Source organism: Aquarana catesbeiana, linkage group LG02, assembly GCF_042186555.1.
Source record: "Aquarana catesbeiana isolate 2022-GZ linkage group LG02, ASM4218655v1, whole genome shotgun sequence".
Lineage (NCBI taxonomy): Eukaryota > Metazoa > Chordata > Amphibia > Anura > Ranidae > Aquarana > Aquarana catesbeiana.
The window spans coordinates 699,838,091-699,852,206 of NC_133325.1; the positions used below are offsets into that span (position 1 = coordinate 699,838,091).

At 49.7% G+C, this 14,116-nt stretch overlaps 1 protein-coding gene across 7 annotated transcripts in view; it reads right to left on the reverse strand.

Annotated features, from left to right (window-relative positions):
* Positions 1–1,427: 1,427 nt before the first annotated feature.
* LOC141129101 (uncharacterized) overlaps positions 1,428–14,116 on the reverse strand; it is a 170,907-nt gene continuing 158,218 nt past the window's right edge. For 2 of the 7 annotated variants that reach the window (XM_073616894.1, XM_073616895.1), the window contains one exon: positions 1,432–1,735. In XM_073616894.1, coding sequence (XP_073472995.1) covers positions 1,683–1,735 — 53 coding nt within the window. In that variant the 3' untranslated portion in view covers positions 1,432–1,682. Of the gene's footprint in view, positions 1,736–14,116 lie in introns of all 7 variants that reach the window. The other 5 variants (XM_073616897.1, XM_073616896.1, XM_073616893.1 and 2 more) reach the window with 4 other exon arrangements.

Genomic DNA, 14,116 nt, shown 5'->3' on the forward strand with positions numbered 1-14,116 from the left:
TTAGACTTTTACGCAGCATATTCAGAGGTATTGATCCCTGAACTTCTGAAGCTTTATAACCATATATTTGAATCCGAATCTATTCGTCAAGTGGTGATTATTGTACTTACCAAACCAGGCAATAATCCCCAATACCCGGATTCCTACGGTCCAATCTCACTGCTCCAGGTAGACATAAATATACTGGCAAAAGTACTAGCCACTCGCCTTAATCAAATCATTTTATCCCTTATCCATCCTGACCAAACGGGATTCATGCCCGGAAAAAATACAGCCATGAATATCTGTTGACTACATATGAATCTCCAAGCGTGTCATGAGACAGTGGGTACCAGAGCAGTGATAGTGTTGGATGCCGCCAAGGCGTTCGACTCTGTGGAATGGGGATACCTCTGGGAGTGCTTGAAAGGCTTCGGGTTCAATCCCAATTTTGTCAAATGGGTAAAGTTGCTATAATTCTCCCCAGAGGCCCGTGTGGCAGTAAACAGGTGAATGTCTGACCCCTTCCTTCTTGAGCAAGGGACCCCGCAGGGTTGCCCATTATCCCCACTACTGTACGCCCTAGCTGCAGAACCACTCGCCATTTCACTTAGAACATCCATGGTCTTCGGCTGGGCTCTCTAGTGGAAACAGTGAGCATGTACGCGGATGACATGCTCATCTATTTGGAGGACACAGACCTGTCTCTACAGACTGCCCTCCAGACCATCGATGATTTCGGAAAACATTCAGGACTGCGCATAAACTGGTCTAATTCACAAATCCTACCCCTAGACCTATCTCCTCCAACTGGCGATGCTGCATCCCTCCCACTGCACAGGGTGTCCTCTATTCAATATTTAGGAACACAGATCACCAGAGAGCCACTAGAATATATTACCAATAACATAGAACTGCTATTCGCCTATCTAAAAAACTCGAACCAATCCTGGGCACAACTCCCATTGGGGGTGATGGGAAGGATTGATAAATCCTTAGCCACCTTCCTATATGAAACCCTTTTTAGCGCTAGGAAGCTAGTAGCCAAATACTTGATGCGAAATACCCCCCCCCCCACTGTCCAGGCTTGGATAGGGGAAATAAATTCAAATCTACCATACAAGAAAGTTATATACCGGCACAGGGGCTGTCCTGCCAAATATAACAAGGTCTGGGATAGGTTGCTTGACGTCCCAGATACATGCTCTGAATAGGCAATTACACCTGAACGTACTACGCGAATCAAGCGTCTCCTCAAGTCACATATAGGAATCGTAGTACACTGCAAAATGACGGATACCCAAAAGAGTCCATGGTGTAGGGAGATGGAATACTTATCTGGAGAATATAGTTGGACACTAGATGCAAAGACAAACTACATAGTACCCTGGATATTCAGGATAATGTACCTGTTTGTGTTTATTTTGTATCCTCATACTGTATTGCATAACATGTATTGTGCCAATATGTTTTAATTGCTTCCAAATAAACTTGTTTTCTTTAAAAAAAAAAAAAGTCCAACACCCATATATTGAATGCAAACTGTATCATATTAAATCTCTGCGTCTCCCAGCTCCACCTATTGAAGAAGAACACTATGTGCCCTTGCACCCACTGAAGATTTCGGCTTACTAGAAGATGTGTGACTCTCTGTCAAAGAGGAGTCAAGGAACGCTTGTGTGAGTAAACTCTTACTGCTGGAATCAAGAGTCTGCTCTCAGGCCTCCTCGCACAGGTTCTCCACCCCTCATGGTCCCTGGGAATGAAGAAAAAACAGAGCACCAGGTTTGCATACTATAAAATCCTTTTAGGATGCTTTATTGTAATAAAACACAGTAAAAAGCACTAAAAACGGTGTATGGCAATCGGTCTCAGCCGAGACTCCAAACTCTACTATGCAATGTGGGAACATGCAGAATGTGGTGACGTTGCGACAGCCGGTTCCACCCTAAGCACGTTTTGTCATGATTGATGTCATCAGGGGCCCGGAAAGCCGTGACTCGGTACCACTTGATTTAAATACAATGTAATTGAATGGTAAGACTTCATAATAGAGCATGCGCCCTAACAAGCTATCTTGTGGCCATATAAAAAAATTGCACCCCAATATAAAAATTCCAAAAAGACCATAGAAAATATAAATAAAAAAACTTAATTATTTAAATCAAGGCCATAATAGGCATTATAACACCGGAAAAAAATCCCAGGATGAAATAAATAAATTTATATATAAAAGAATATATATATATATATATATATATATATATATATATATATATATATATATAAATTCTTATAAAAAATGCTCATGGGACTTTGAGGGATCTTCATTAACACAAATCAATTCAGTAAAAAATATTTTTTTTATTCATATACGTGGTTAAAATCGTAATAGAATACATTAAATATTAAACACAATTAATGATAGCATAGTGGCATATATACATATAAGAAAAGCCAATAGGTATTCTCAAAGCGCAACATGTTTCATAAAACAGTGTTCACTTCTTCAGGAGATAATGGAGTTCAAAGCAGTATCTGCAGAGAGACCAGTGTTAATTTTGGCAGCAAATTTAAATTTAGTTTTAGTCTTAGTCTTTTGACTAAAATGCCATTTTAGTTTTAGTCCCATTTTAGTCATCTGCAATTGTTTTAGTCGTATTTAGTCGACTAAAATCTCCAGTACATTTTAGCTGATTAAAACTAATTTTAGTAATCTAAAATCGAATGGCTTTAGTTAAATCGTAATGCATTATTTAAGCTTTTCTCTACAATTTCCAAACTCATTATATACTCCTGAAGTGAAAAATCGAATACAGTATGTTATTATCTATGGTATTAAGGTTTGAACATGCACTACAGACACAGATTTAGTCGTTATAAAATGTCTTTATTTAAGAAAACCTAGTTTTGTTACAAGAATATTGCTTTTTTGACAGAAGTGTAACGTTAAAAAAAAATGATGCCACAATGCAGTGCACATTTGCATAAAATTTAACAGTTCAAGAAACTGAACAGGACACAGCAAAACATTTTAGCATCTACAAGCAGACAGCACACAGCACAGTCACTGGCAGTCTGGCACAGCATAAGAAACCAATACTCGAGGGTAATGCTTATTTCTACAATAAGAATCAATTTACATAGTTGCCAACACTGCAAAAAAAATTTGTGGGACACTTTTTTGGCTGTAGGTGGAGCCGTATAATAATTAGGGGGTGGGGCCTACGTTTGTGGGTGTGGCATAGCAATAAAAAAGAAACCTGTGGCGTGCGAAACATGGGCGTGGTTTAGTGAAATAGTGGGCGTGGCTTAAATGGGTGTGACCCAAAGGGGGTGTGGTTAGAGTCAGATGAATGAGGGATGGAGAGGGAAAGGGGGAGAGAGGAATGAATGGACAGCAGCCCCAGATCCTACACAATAGAAATATGTGTATTCTTGAAAGTATAACAATCAGCAGATAAAGATACTCCAAACACCTGGTGTTAGCGCTTCAATCATCCCGTAATATAAAATCATTCAACTCACCATAATGCCGAATCAGTGGGATCAGTGAGTGTGTCACTAGCCATGTCGCCTGCCACCAGCAGAGTCCTTCCTTGCATCAAGTGCCCCCAGCAAAGTCTGTCCTTGCATCAGGTGTCCCCAGCAGAATCTGTCCTTGCATCAGGTGTCCCCAGCAGAGTCCATCCTTGCAATAGGTGCCCCCAGCAGAGTCCGTCCTTGCATCAGGTGTCCCCAGCAGAGTCTGTCCTTGTATCAGGTGTCCATAGCAGAGTCTGCCCTTGCATCAGGTGTCCCCAGCAGAGTCCGTCCTCGTATCAGGTGCCCCCGGCAGTGTCCCTCCTTGCATCAGGTGCCCCCAGCAGAGTCCGTCCTCGCATCAGGTGCCCCCAGCAGAGTCCTTCCTTGCATCAGGTGCCCCCAGCAGAGTCCCTCCTTGCATCAGGTGCCCCCAGCACAGTCAGTCTTTACACCAGTGTTCCCAGCCTCAGTCCTTAAATCAGTGTCCCAGGCAGAGCCATAGTTACCCCCCCGCACATAGTTTCCCCTCTCCCCCTAGTTACCCCCCTGTACATAGTTACCCCCCTGTACATAGTATCCCCCCTATACATAGTTCCCCCCCTGTACATAGTTCCCCCCCCTGTACATAGTTAACCCCCTCCTGTATATAGTTAACCCTCCCCTCTCCTGTACACAGTTAACCCTCCCCCTACTGTATATAGTTAACCCCCCTCCTGTATATAGTTAACCCCTCTCCTGTATATAGTTAACCCTCTTCCTCCTGTATATAGTTAACCCCCCTCCTCCTGTATATAGTTAACCCTCCCCCTCCTGTATATAGTTAACCCCCTCCTCCTGTATATAGCTAACCCCCCTCCTGTATATACGTAACCCCCCCTCCTCCTGTATATAGTTATCCCCCTCCTCCTGTATATAGTTAACCCCCTCCTGTACATTAAAGTTAAATTGCTGCAGAGACAAGAGCCAGTGGCGTCACTACAGCTGGTGTCACCTGGTGCGGAAAAAAATTGGTGTCACCTCCCCTCCACCAACTATGATCCCCCTTCAGTACAGACCCTCCTCCCTTAGTAAAGACCCCCCTACTAAGTACAGACCGCCCCTCCAGCAGTATAGATCCTCCTCCCTCATACAGACCCCCCCACTAAGTACAGACCCCCTCCATCAGTTTAGACCCCCTCAGTGTAGACCCCCCTCATAAGTATAGACCCCCTCAGTACAGACCCCTCTCCCTCAATAAAGAACCCCCTCAGTGCAGTCCCCCCATCTATCAGTATAGACCCCTTCAGTGCAGACGCCCCTCCATCAGTGCAGACCCCCACAGTGCAGACCCACCTCAGTGCAGACCCCCCTCAGTGCAGACCCCCCTCAGTGCAGACCCCCTCAGTGCAGACTCCCCTCAGTGCAGACCCCCCTCCATCAGTGCAGACCCCATCAGTGCAGACCCCCCTCAGTGCAGACCCCCCTCCATCAGTGCAGACCCCCTCAGTGCAGACCCCCCTCACTGCAGACCCCCCTCACTGCAGACCCCCTCACTGCAGACCCTCCCCTCCCATAACGCCCCCCAGCACGTCCATTACAGCAGAAGGAACATCTTACACGGCATGAGCGGCCGCCGGCGCCATGTGATCAGTGGAGAGTGGAGGGGCCGATCCGTGCAGCTAAACCCGGCTTCAGTGTAAAGAGAGAAGCCGATTATTTGGCTGCACGGATTGATCCGCCTTCCTCCCTCCACTGAACACAAGGGGGAACAATGTAGCGGCGGCGCCGGCGGCCATTTTGCTGAAGCCAGCTGCCCAAAAAATTAAAATGCAAACATTCCCGATTTCCCTGGGCAAAATTCCGATTCGGGACAGCCTCCAATCGGGACAAGGGTCCCAAAGTCGGGATTGTCCCGGGAAAATCGGGACTGTTGGCAACTATGAATTTACTGTCAGTTTATTATTTCAACAGTTCTAATTCTCAGATACATTCAAATAAAAAGTGCACAGTCTACAATAATGCCATTAGTGTGTGGAATATAACAGTCACCACTTTTTATCAACTCCTCTCTCTCTTCGCAATGACAATAGAGGTAAATATCACACTAAAAAGACTACTAGGGGCAGGAACCCGACGTAAGGCTGCCCTTTTTGACAGTTACTGATCTATTTTTCTATTTACCTCTACTGTCAAATTTGTCAATGCTTTTAATTGACAATTAAAACTGTTGCTGAAAATATTGATTCTTCCTATCGCAATAAGCACAGCCCACAAGTATTACTTATGTAATAAATACAAATACCTGGAGAATAAAACACTTCTATTTGTTTTGATTCATTTTAATGAAAGCACTTGGTACCAAAATGACCCTTGCTCTATTCTGCCGGCCTCTAGAGAGGTCATCTGTGACACTGAATACCCTCTGTGTGTGTGGGGTAATGTGGATTTTCTTACGGCATACTCCTTTTTTTTTTAAGCATCCACCTCATCCACCTCATCAACAAGGGACAGCTGCTGCACGTGGCGAGAACACATCAGTTAGATCTAAGAATGAAGCAAATCGCTGGTTTACATTCTCTTTCATCCCCTGTGCAATTGTGGCAAGGTCTTGGTAGCTAGTGTTCTGTTTAAAGTCCTCAAGGAGTAGATCAAAGAGGGCACGGACAGCCAGGGATATGGACATGGTGTCACTGGAGGGTTTTAGTATGTTCCGCAAAAGGCAGCAGTAGGTCATGCAAAGATATGAGCTTTTGCCATTCACTGTAATCCTACACAGTGCTCTGGACAGTGGTCTAAGAAGGCCTGTAATGCTGCACAGTACTCTGGACGGTGGTCTGAGGAGGCCTGTAATGCTGCACAGTGGTATGAGGAGGCCTGTAATGCTCCACAGTGCTCTGGACAGTGGTCTGAGGAGATCTGTAATGCTGCACAGTGCTCTGGACAGTGCCTGTAATGCTCCGCAGTGCTCTGGATGGTGGTTTGAGGAGGCCTGTAATGCTATACAGTGCTCTGGATGGTGGTCTGAGGAGCTACAAACTCAACTCGCTTGCTTGCTTGCTGGGAGCGGAAGCAGAAAAAGCGCAGTGGAAACTGGACGTTCCGAGGGTAAACGTCCCTGCCTCACATTTTTGTTTTGTTTTAGTTCGTTAATGAAAATGGAATTTATTTTTGTCATAGTTTTCGTCAGTGGACGAAAATGTGGTATACTTTTCATTTTGTTTTTGTCACTGTAAAAAACAAAACAAAAATTTTGACAGAAAGGTTTTCATTGACGAAATTAACATAGAGAGATCATGAGGTTTATATACTAAAGGCAAATCCACTGTGCACTACAAGTGTACGTGGAAGTGCAGTCACTGTAGATCTGAGGGGGACATGCAAGGAAAATAAAAAACAGCATTTTTGCTTGCACATGATTGGATTATAGAAATCAGCAGAGCTTCCCCTTGGTTCTACAGCGACTACGCTTGCAGTGCACTTGTAGTGCACAGTGGATTTGCCTTTAGTAAATCAACCCCCATGTCATTAATACACCATAATGAAAAGCATATAAAAAAAAGAGGGAGCATAACAAAGATGCTTTCCAAAAAAAATAAAAATATTAAAGAGGTGATGAGCAATAAAAAACATAACTAATGCCTGGTACACACAATGGGATTATCAGACGAATGATCGTCTGGTTTTTTTTGCATACTAATTTCATATCGAAAATTAAGAGTTTACTAAAGTTCCAAAAAATTTCGTACAGAGGTCATGTAATGTATTGTAGTGTATTGGTATTGTATTTTCAAACAAAAACTGTACAGATTAAACGAAAATCATACGATCTGGTATCGTACGAGAGAATTTTTCATGCTTGTCCCATCGGATAATTTTGCATGAATTGTCATGATCGGCTCTCGAAAGCTGTGTACCGTCGATCAGATTATCGTATGATTGCTTCAAAAGCAGTATTTTTCGTACGATTTTCTGATTGTGTGTACGAGCCATTACCGACCAATCAAAAAACATGTATAAAAATAAGAAATTCTTCTCTAGCATAAACAAAAACACCACCATGCACCATGGAGGAAGTTTAATTGGGAGCCGGAAGCTGAGGAAAGGCAGAGTACCACCAAACAAGGGACATACAGCAGAGACCGGAATACGAGGGTCCACAAAGAAAGTTTACAGCTGCAAAGAAGTATCAAAAATAAAAATTATTATCTATCTATTTTATTTTTGATACTTCTTTGCAGCTGTCCACTTCCTTTGTGGACCCTCATATTCTGGTCTCTGCTGTATGGCCCTTGTTTGGTGGTACTCTGCCTTTCCTTAGCTTTTCCTGTTGCACCCTTCATTGCACCCCCTTTTTTTTTTATGTTAAACACGTTTTTAAACATGTTTTTTGATTGGTGGGTAAGTTATGGTTTTTATTGCTCATCACCTTTATAAATTTTTTTTTTTTGGAAAGTGTCTTTATGTTATCCTTCCTCCTTTCTTTTTTTTTATATGTTTTTCATTATGGTGCAGGCCCGGATTGGCCATAGGGCAAACCGGGCATTTGCCCGGTGGGCCGCGGCCGCTGGGGCCGCCAGGCTGCAAGTCCTTGCATGGCCCAAGGCTTGAGCTTGTGCCGCTTATCCAGCCTCTCCGCGGCCGCCCGGAGCTCAGCCATCGGCGCCGGGGGGAGGAGCTAAATGAGACGCCTTCGGCCTCACCACGGCTGAACGGCCGCACGTATAGGTCAGCCGTCAGTGCCGGGGGGAGGAGCCAGAGCAGACACCTTGGAGCCGGTGTTATGTCGAGACTTGCCGGAACAGAAAACGTAAGTTCAGCCTCCCCTGTGAACTAGATAGGAGGATCGGTGGGGGGTGGCTGCATATAGAACAATTATTTTCTCCATCTTCCTCCTGCAGTATCGGAATGCCTGTGAGAGGTAGAGGAGAAGCAGGCATTCCGAGACTTCAGGAGGAAGATGGAGAAAATGATTCTTCTATATGCAGCCACCCCCACCGATCCTCCTATCCTGCTTCTCTCTGCTGCTCCCGCAGGGCTCTCCACCGCACCCATACTCTCTGCCATCCCCCATACTCTCCACCCCCCCATACTCTCCACCTCCCCCCCATACTCTCTGCCTCCCCCCATGCTCTCTGCCACCCCCCATGCTGTCTGCCACCCCCCATGCTGTCTGCCACCCCCCATGCTGTCTGCCACCCCCCATGCTCTCCGCCTCCCCCATACTCTCCGCCTCCCCCATGCTCTCCGCCTCCCCCATGCTCTCCGCCTCCCCCCATGCCCTCTGCCACCCCCCATACTCTCCACCCCCCCATGCTCTCTGCCACCCCCCATGCTCTCTGCCACCCCCCATGCTCTCTGCCACCCATACTCTCCACCTCCCCCCATGCTCTCCACCTCCCCCCATGCTCTCTGCCACCCCCCATGCTCTCTGCCACCCCCCATGCTCTCCGCCACCCCCATACTCTCCGCCTCCCCCCATGCTCTCTGCCACCCCCTCATACTCTCCACCTCCCCCCATGCTCTCTGCCACCCCCCATGCTCTCCACCTCCCCCCCATGCTCTCTGCCTCCCCCCATGCTCTCTGCCACCCCCCATGCTCTCTGCCACCCCCCATGCTCTCTGCCACCCCCCATGCTCTCTGCCACCCTCATGCTCTCTGCCACCCCCCATGCTCTCTGCCACCCCCATACTCTCTGCCACCCCCATACTCTCTGCCACCCCCATACTCTCTGCCACCCCCATACTCTCTGCCACCCCCCATGTTCTCTGCCACCCCCTCATACTCTCCACCTCCCCCCCTCTCATAATCTCCACCTCCCCCCATGCTCTCTGCCACCCCCCATGCTCTCTGCCACCCCCCATGCTCTCTGCCACCCCCCATGCTCTCCACCTTCCCCCATACTCTCCACCTCCCCCCATACTCTCCACCTCCCCCCATACTCTCCACCTCCCCCCATACACTCCACCTCCCCCCATGCTCTCTGCCACCCCCTCATACTCTCCACCTCCCCCCCATGCTCTCTGCCTCCCCCCATGCTCTCTGCCACCCCCCATGCTCTCTGCCACCCCCCATGCTCTCTGCCACCCCCCATGCTCTCTGCCACCCCCCATGCTCTCTGCCACCCTCATGCTCTCTGCCACCCCCCATGCTCTCTGCCACCCCCATACTCTCTGCCACCCCCATACTCTCTGCCACCCCCATACTCTCTGCCACCCCCATACTCTCTGCCACCCCCCATGTTCTCTGCCACCCCCTCATACTCTCCACCTCCCCCCCTCTCATAATCTCCACCTCCCCCCATGCTCTCTGCCACCCCCCATGCTCTCTGCCACCCCCCATGCTCTCTGCCACCCCCCATGCTCTCCACCTTCCCCCATACTCTCCACCTCCCCCCATACTCTCCACCTCCCCCCATACTCTCCACCTCCCCCCATACACTCCACCTCCCCCCCATGCTCTCTGCCACCCCCTCATAGTCTCCACCTCCCCCCATGCTCTCTGCCACCCCCCCATACTCTCCACCTCCCCCCGATGCCCTCCACCTCCCTCCATGCTCTCTGCCACCCCCCCATACTCTCCACCTTCCCCCCATACGCTCCACCTCCCCCCCATGCTCTCTGCCACCCCCTCAAACTCTCCACCTCCCCCCATGCTCTCCACCTCCCCCCCATGCTCTCCACCTCCCCCCCATGCTGTCCACCTCCCCCCCATGCTGTCCACCTCCCCCTCAAACTCTCCACCTCCCCCCATACTCTCCACCTCCCCCCCATACTCTCCACCCCCCCATGCTCTCCACCTCCCCCCCATGCTGTCCACCTCCCCCCCATGCTGTCCACCTCCCCCCCATGCTCTCCACCTCCCCCCCATGCTCTCCACCTCCCCAATGCTCTCTGCCACCCCCCCGTGCTCTCTGCCACCCCCCCCGTGCTCTCCACATTACCCCCATGCTCTCCGCTTCCCCCTGTGCTCTCCACCTCCCCCCATGCTCTCCACCTCCCCCTATGCTCTCCGCCACTCCCCCCTGTGCTCTTCCCGGTCTTCCCATCACCCCATGCTCTCCGCCAGCCCTCCTGTGCTGTCCACATCCCCCATGCTCTCCGTTGTCCTCCCTGGGCTCTCCACCTCCCCCCATGCTCTCCGCTGCCCCCCTGTGCTCTCCTCTTCCTCCCTGTGTTCTCTGCCTCTCCCCTGTGCTCTCGCCCCACCCCATGTTCTCAAGGTTCTTCCCTGTGCTCTCCAACCCCCATGCTCTTTCCTGGTCGCACCCCCCCCTCCACACCTCTGCTGGGTTCCCCCCTTCCCTCTCTCAGGGGATCTGTCAGGGTGGAGAGTGGGGAAGGGGCCGGTTAACATGTCATGGGCTGCTCAATCCAAAATGCCCGGGCCTATTTTTTGTCCCAGTCTGGGCCTGTTATGGTGTATTAATGACATGGTCTCTCTGCAGATATTCCTTTGAACACCGTTATCTCCTGAATAAGTGAACATTGTTTCACAAAACGCATGGAGTTTTGGGATTATCTATTTGCTATTCCTATTGGTTTCTTATGCTGTGCCAGACTGCCAATGACGATGCCTGTGCTGTGTGCTGTGTGCTTGTAGCTGCTTAAATGTTTTGCTGTGTCCTGTTCAGTTTCTTGAACTGTTAAATTGTATGCAAATGTGCACTGCATGGTGGCATCATTTTTTTTTAATGTTACACTTCTGTCAAAAAAGCAATATTCTTGTAACAAAACTTTTCATAAATAAAGACATTATATAACGACTAAATCTGTGTCTGTAGTGCACGTTCAAACCTTAATACCATAAATAATAACATATTTGATTTTTCACTTCAGGAGTATATAATGAGTTTGGAAATTGTAGAGAAAAGCTTAAATAATGCACTACAATTTAACTAAATCAATTTGATTTTAGATGACTGAAATAAGTTTTAATCGACTAAAATGTACTGGAAATTTTAATCGACTAAATACGACTAAAACAATTGCAGATGAATAAAATGGGACTAAAACTAAAATAACATTTTAGTCAAAAGACTAATGCCGCGTACACACGGTCGGACTTTCCGGCATACTTGGTCCGGCGGACCAGAGTGTGCCGGACAATCCGCCCGTGTGTGGGCGGCGGCGGACTTTTCCGGCGGACTTCTTCCCAAAAGCCCGCCGGACCTAGATTTGAAACAAGTTTTAAATCTTTCCGCCAGACTCAGTTTCGGGCGGAAAGTCCGCTCGTGTGTGTGCTGGTCCGACGGAAAGCCCGCTCGTGTGTATGCTGGTCCGACGGACCAGATACGACACGAGGGCAGGGTATTGCATCTCGCGCTCGCTGCAATAGGAAAAACAAATTTTCCTATTGCGGCGAGCGCGGGACATACCAGGCCCTTAGGTCTGGTATGGATTATAAAGGGAACCCCCCTACGCCGAAAAAACGGCGTGGGGTCCCCCCTAAAATCCATACCAGACCCCGATCCGAGCACGCAGCCTGGCCGGTCAGGAAAGGGGGTGGGGACGAGCGAGCGCCCCCCCCCCTCCTGAACCGTACCAGGCCGCATGCCCTCAACATGAGGGGTGGGTGCTTTGGGGGAGGGGGGCGCCCTGCGGGGCCCCCCCACCCCAAAGCACCTTGTCCCCATGTTGATGAGGACAAGGGCCTCTTCCCGACAACCCTGGCCGTTGGTTGTCGGGGTCTGCGGGCGGGGGCTTATCGGAATCTGGGAGCCCCCTTTAATAAGGGGGCCCCCAGATCCCGGCCCCCCACCCTATGTGAATGAGTATGGGGTACATGGTACCCCTACCCATTCACCTAGGGAAAAAGTGTAAGTAATAAAACACACTACACAGGTTTTTAAAATATTTTATTAAACAGCTCCGGGGGGGGGGATCTTCCTCCGGCTTCGGGGGTCTTCTTCCGGCTTCGGGGGTCCCTCCGCTTCATCTTCTCCCGGCGTCCGGTTGGTTCTTCTCCGCTCTCTTCTCCCGGTGTTCCTGTTCTTCGGCCGGCTCCTCTGCTGTCTTCAAATAGCTCTCTTGCCAGCAGAGGTCCGGACTTCTGGGCTTCTGGGCTTCTGGGCTTCTGGGCTTCTCTTCCCCAGATGTTGACACGACGCTCTCTCCTGCTGGACTGCTCTCCGAGGGCTGCGTTGTGACTTATATAGGCGGAGACCCCGCCCCCTTTTGATGTCACAGTCCCTGGGCATGCTGGGACTGTGACGTTTTAGGGGGCGTGGTCACTGGGTGATGTTGACCACGCCCCCTAAAACGTCACAGTCCCAGCATGCCCAGGGACTGTGACATCAAAAGGGGGCGGGGTCTCCGCCTATATAAGTCACAACGCAGCCCTCGGAGAGCAGTCCAGCAGGAGAGAGCGTCGTGTCAACATCTGGGGAAGAGAAGCCCAGAAGCCCAGAAGCCCAGAAGTCCGGACCTCTGCTGGCAAGAGAGCTACTTGAAGACAGCAGAGGAGCCGGCCGAAGAACAGGAACACCGGGAGAAGAGAGCGGAGAAGAACCAACCGGACGCCGGGAGAAGATGAAGCGGAGGGACCCCCGAAGCCGGAAGAAGACCCCCGAAGCCGGAGGAAGATCCCCCCCCCCGGAGCTGTTTAATAAAATATTTTAAAAACCTGTGTAGTGTGTTTTATTACTTACACTTTTTCCCTAGGTGAATGGGTAGGGGTACCATGTACCCCATACTCATTCACATAGGGTGGGGGGCCGGGATCTGGGGGCCCCCTTATTAAAGGGGGCTCCCAGATTCCGATAAGCCCCCGCCCGCAGACCCCGACAACCAACGGCCAGGGTTGTCGGGAAGAGGCCCTTGTCCTCATCAACATGGGGACAAGGTGCTTTGGGGTGGGGGGGCCCCGCAGGGCGCCCCCCTCCCCCAAAGCACCCACCCCCCATGTTGAGGGCATGCGGCCTGGTACGGTTCAGGAGGGGGGGGGGCGCTCGCTCGTCCCCACCCCCTTTCCTGACCGGCCAGGCTGCGTGCTCGGATCGGGGTCTGGTATGGATTTTAGGGGGGACCCCACGCCGTTTTTTCGGCGTAGGGGGGTTCCCTTTATAATCCATACCAGACCTAAGGGCCTGGTATGCCCCGCGACGGGGCTCGCAAGGTGTCAATCTCGCCGATAAAAGCGGCAAGATTGACATCCTTTTCTAGTCCCGTCGCACCTGAGTCACGTTCAAAATGAACGGACTTGTCCGTGTGTGGGCAAGTCCGTTCATTCTGAAAGTCCGCCGGAACTCCGGCGAAAGTCCGTCGGAAAGACGGGCGGACTTAGCCCGCCGGAAAGTCCGGGTGTGTGTGGGCAAGTCCGTCCGTTTTAAAGTCCGGCGCACCTGGCGGACAAAGTCCGTCGGAAAGTGTGCCGGACCAAGTAGGATAGAAAGTCCGACCGTGTGTACGCGGCATAAGACTAAAACTAAATTAAAATGTGCTGCCAAAATTAACATTGGTCTCTCTGCAGATACTGCTTTGAACACCATTATCTCCTGAAGAAGTGAACACTTATTTACGAAACGTGTTGAGCTTCGGGCTATCTATTGGCTTTTCTTATATGTATATATGCCACTATGCTATCATTAATTTTGGTTAATATTTCATGTATTTTAATATGATTTTAACCATGTAT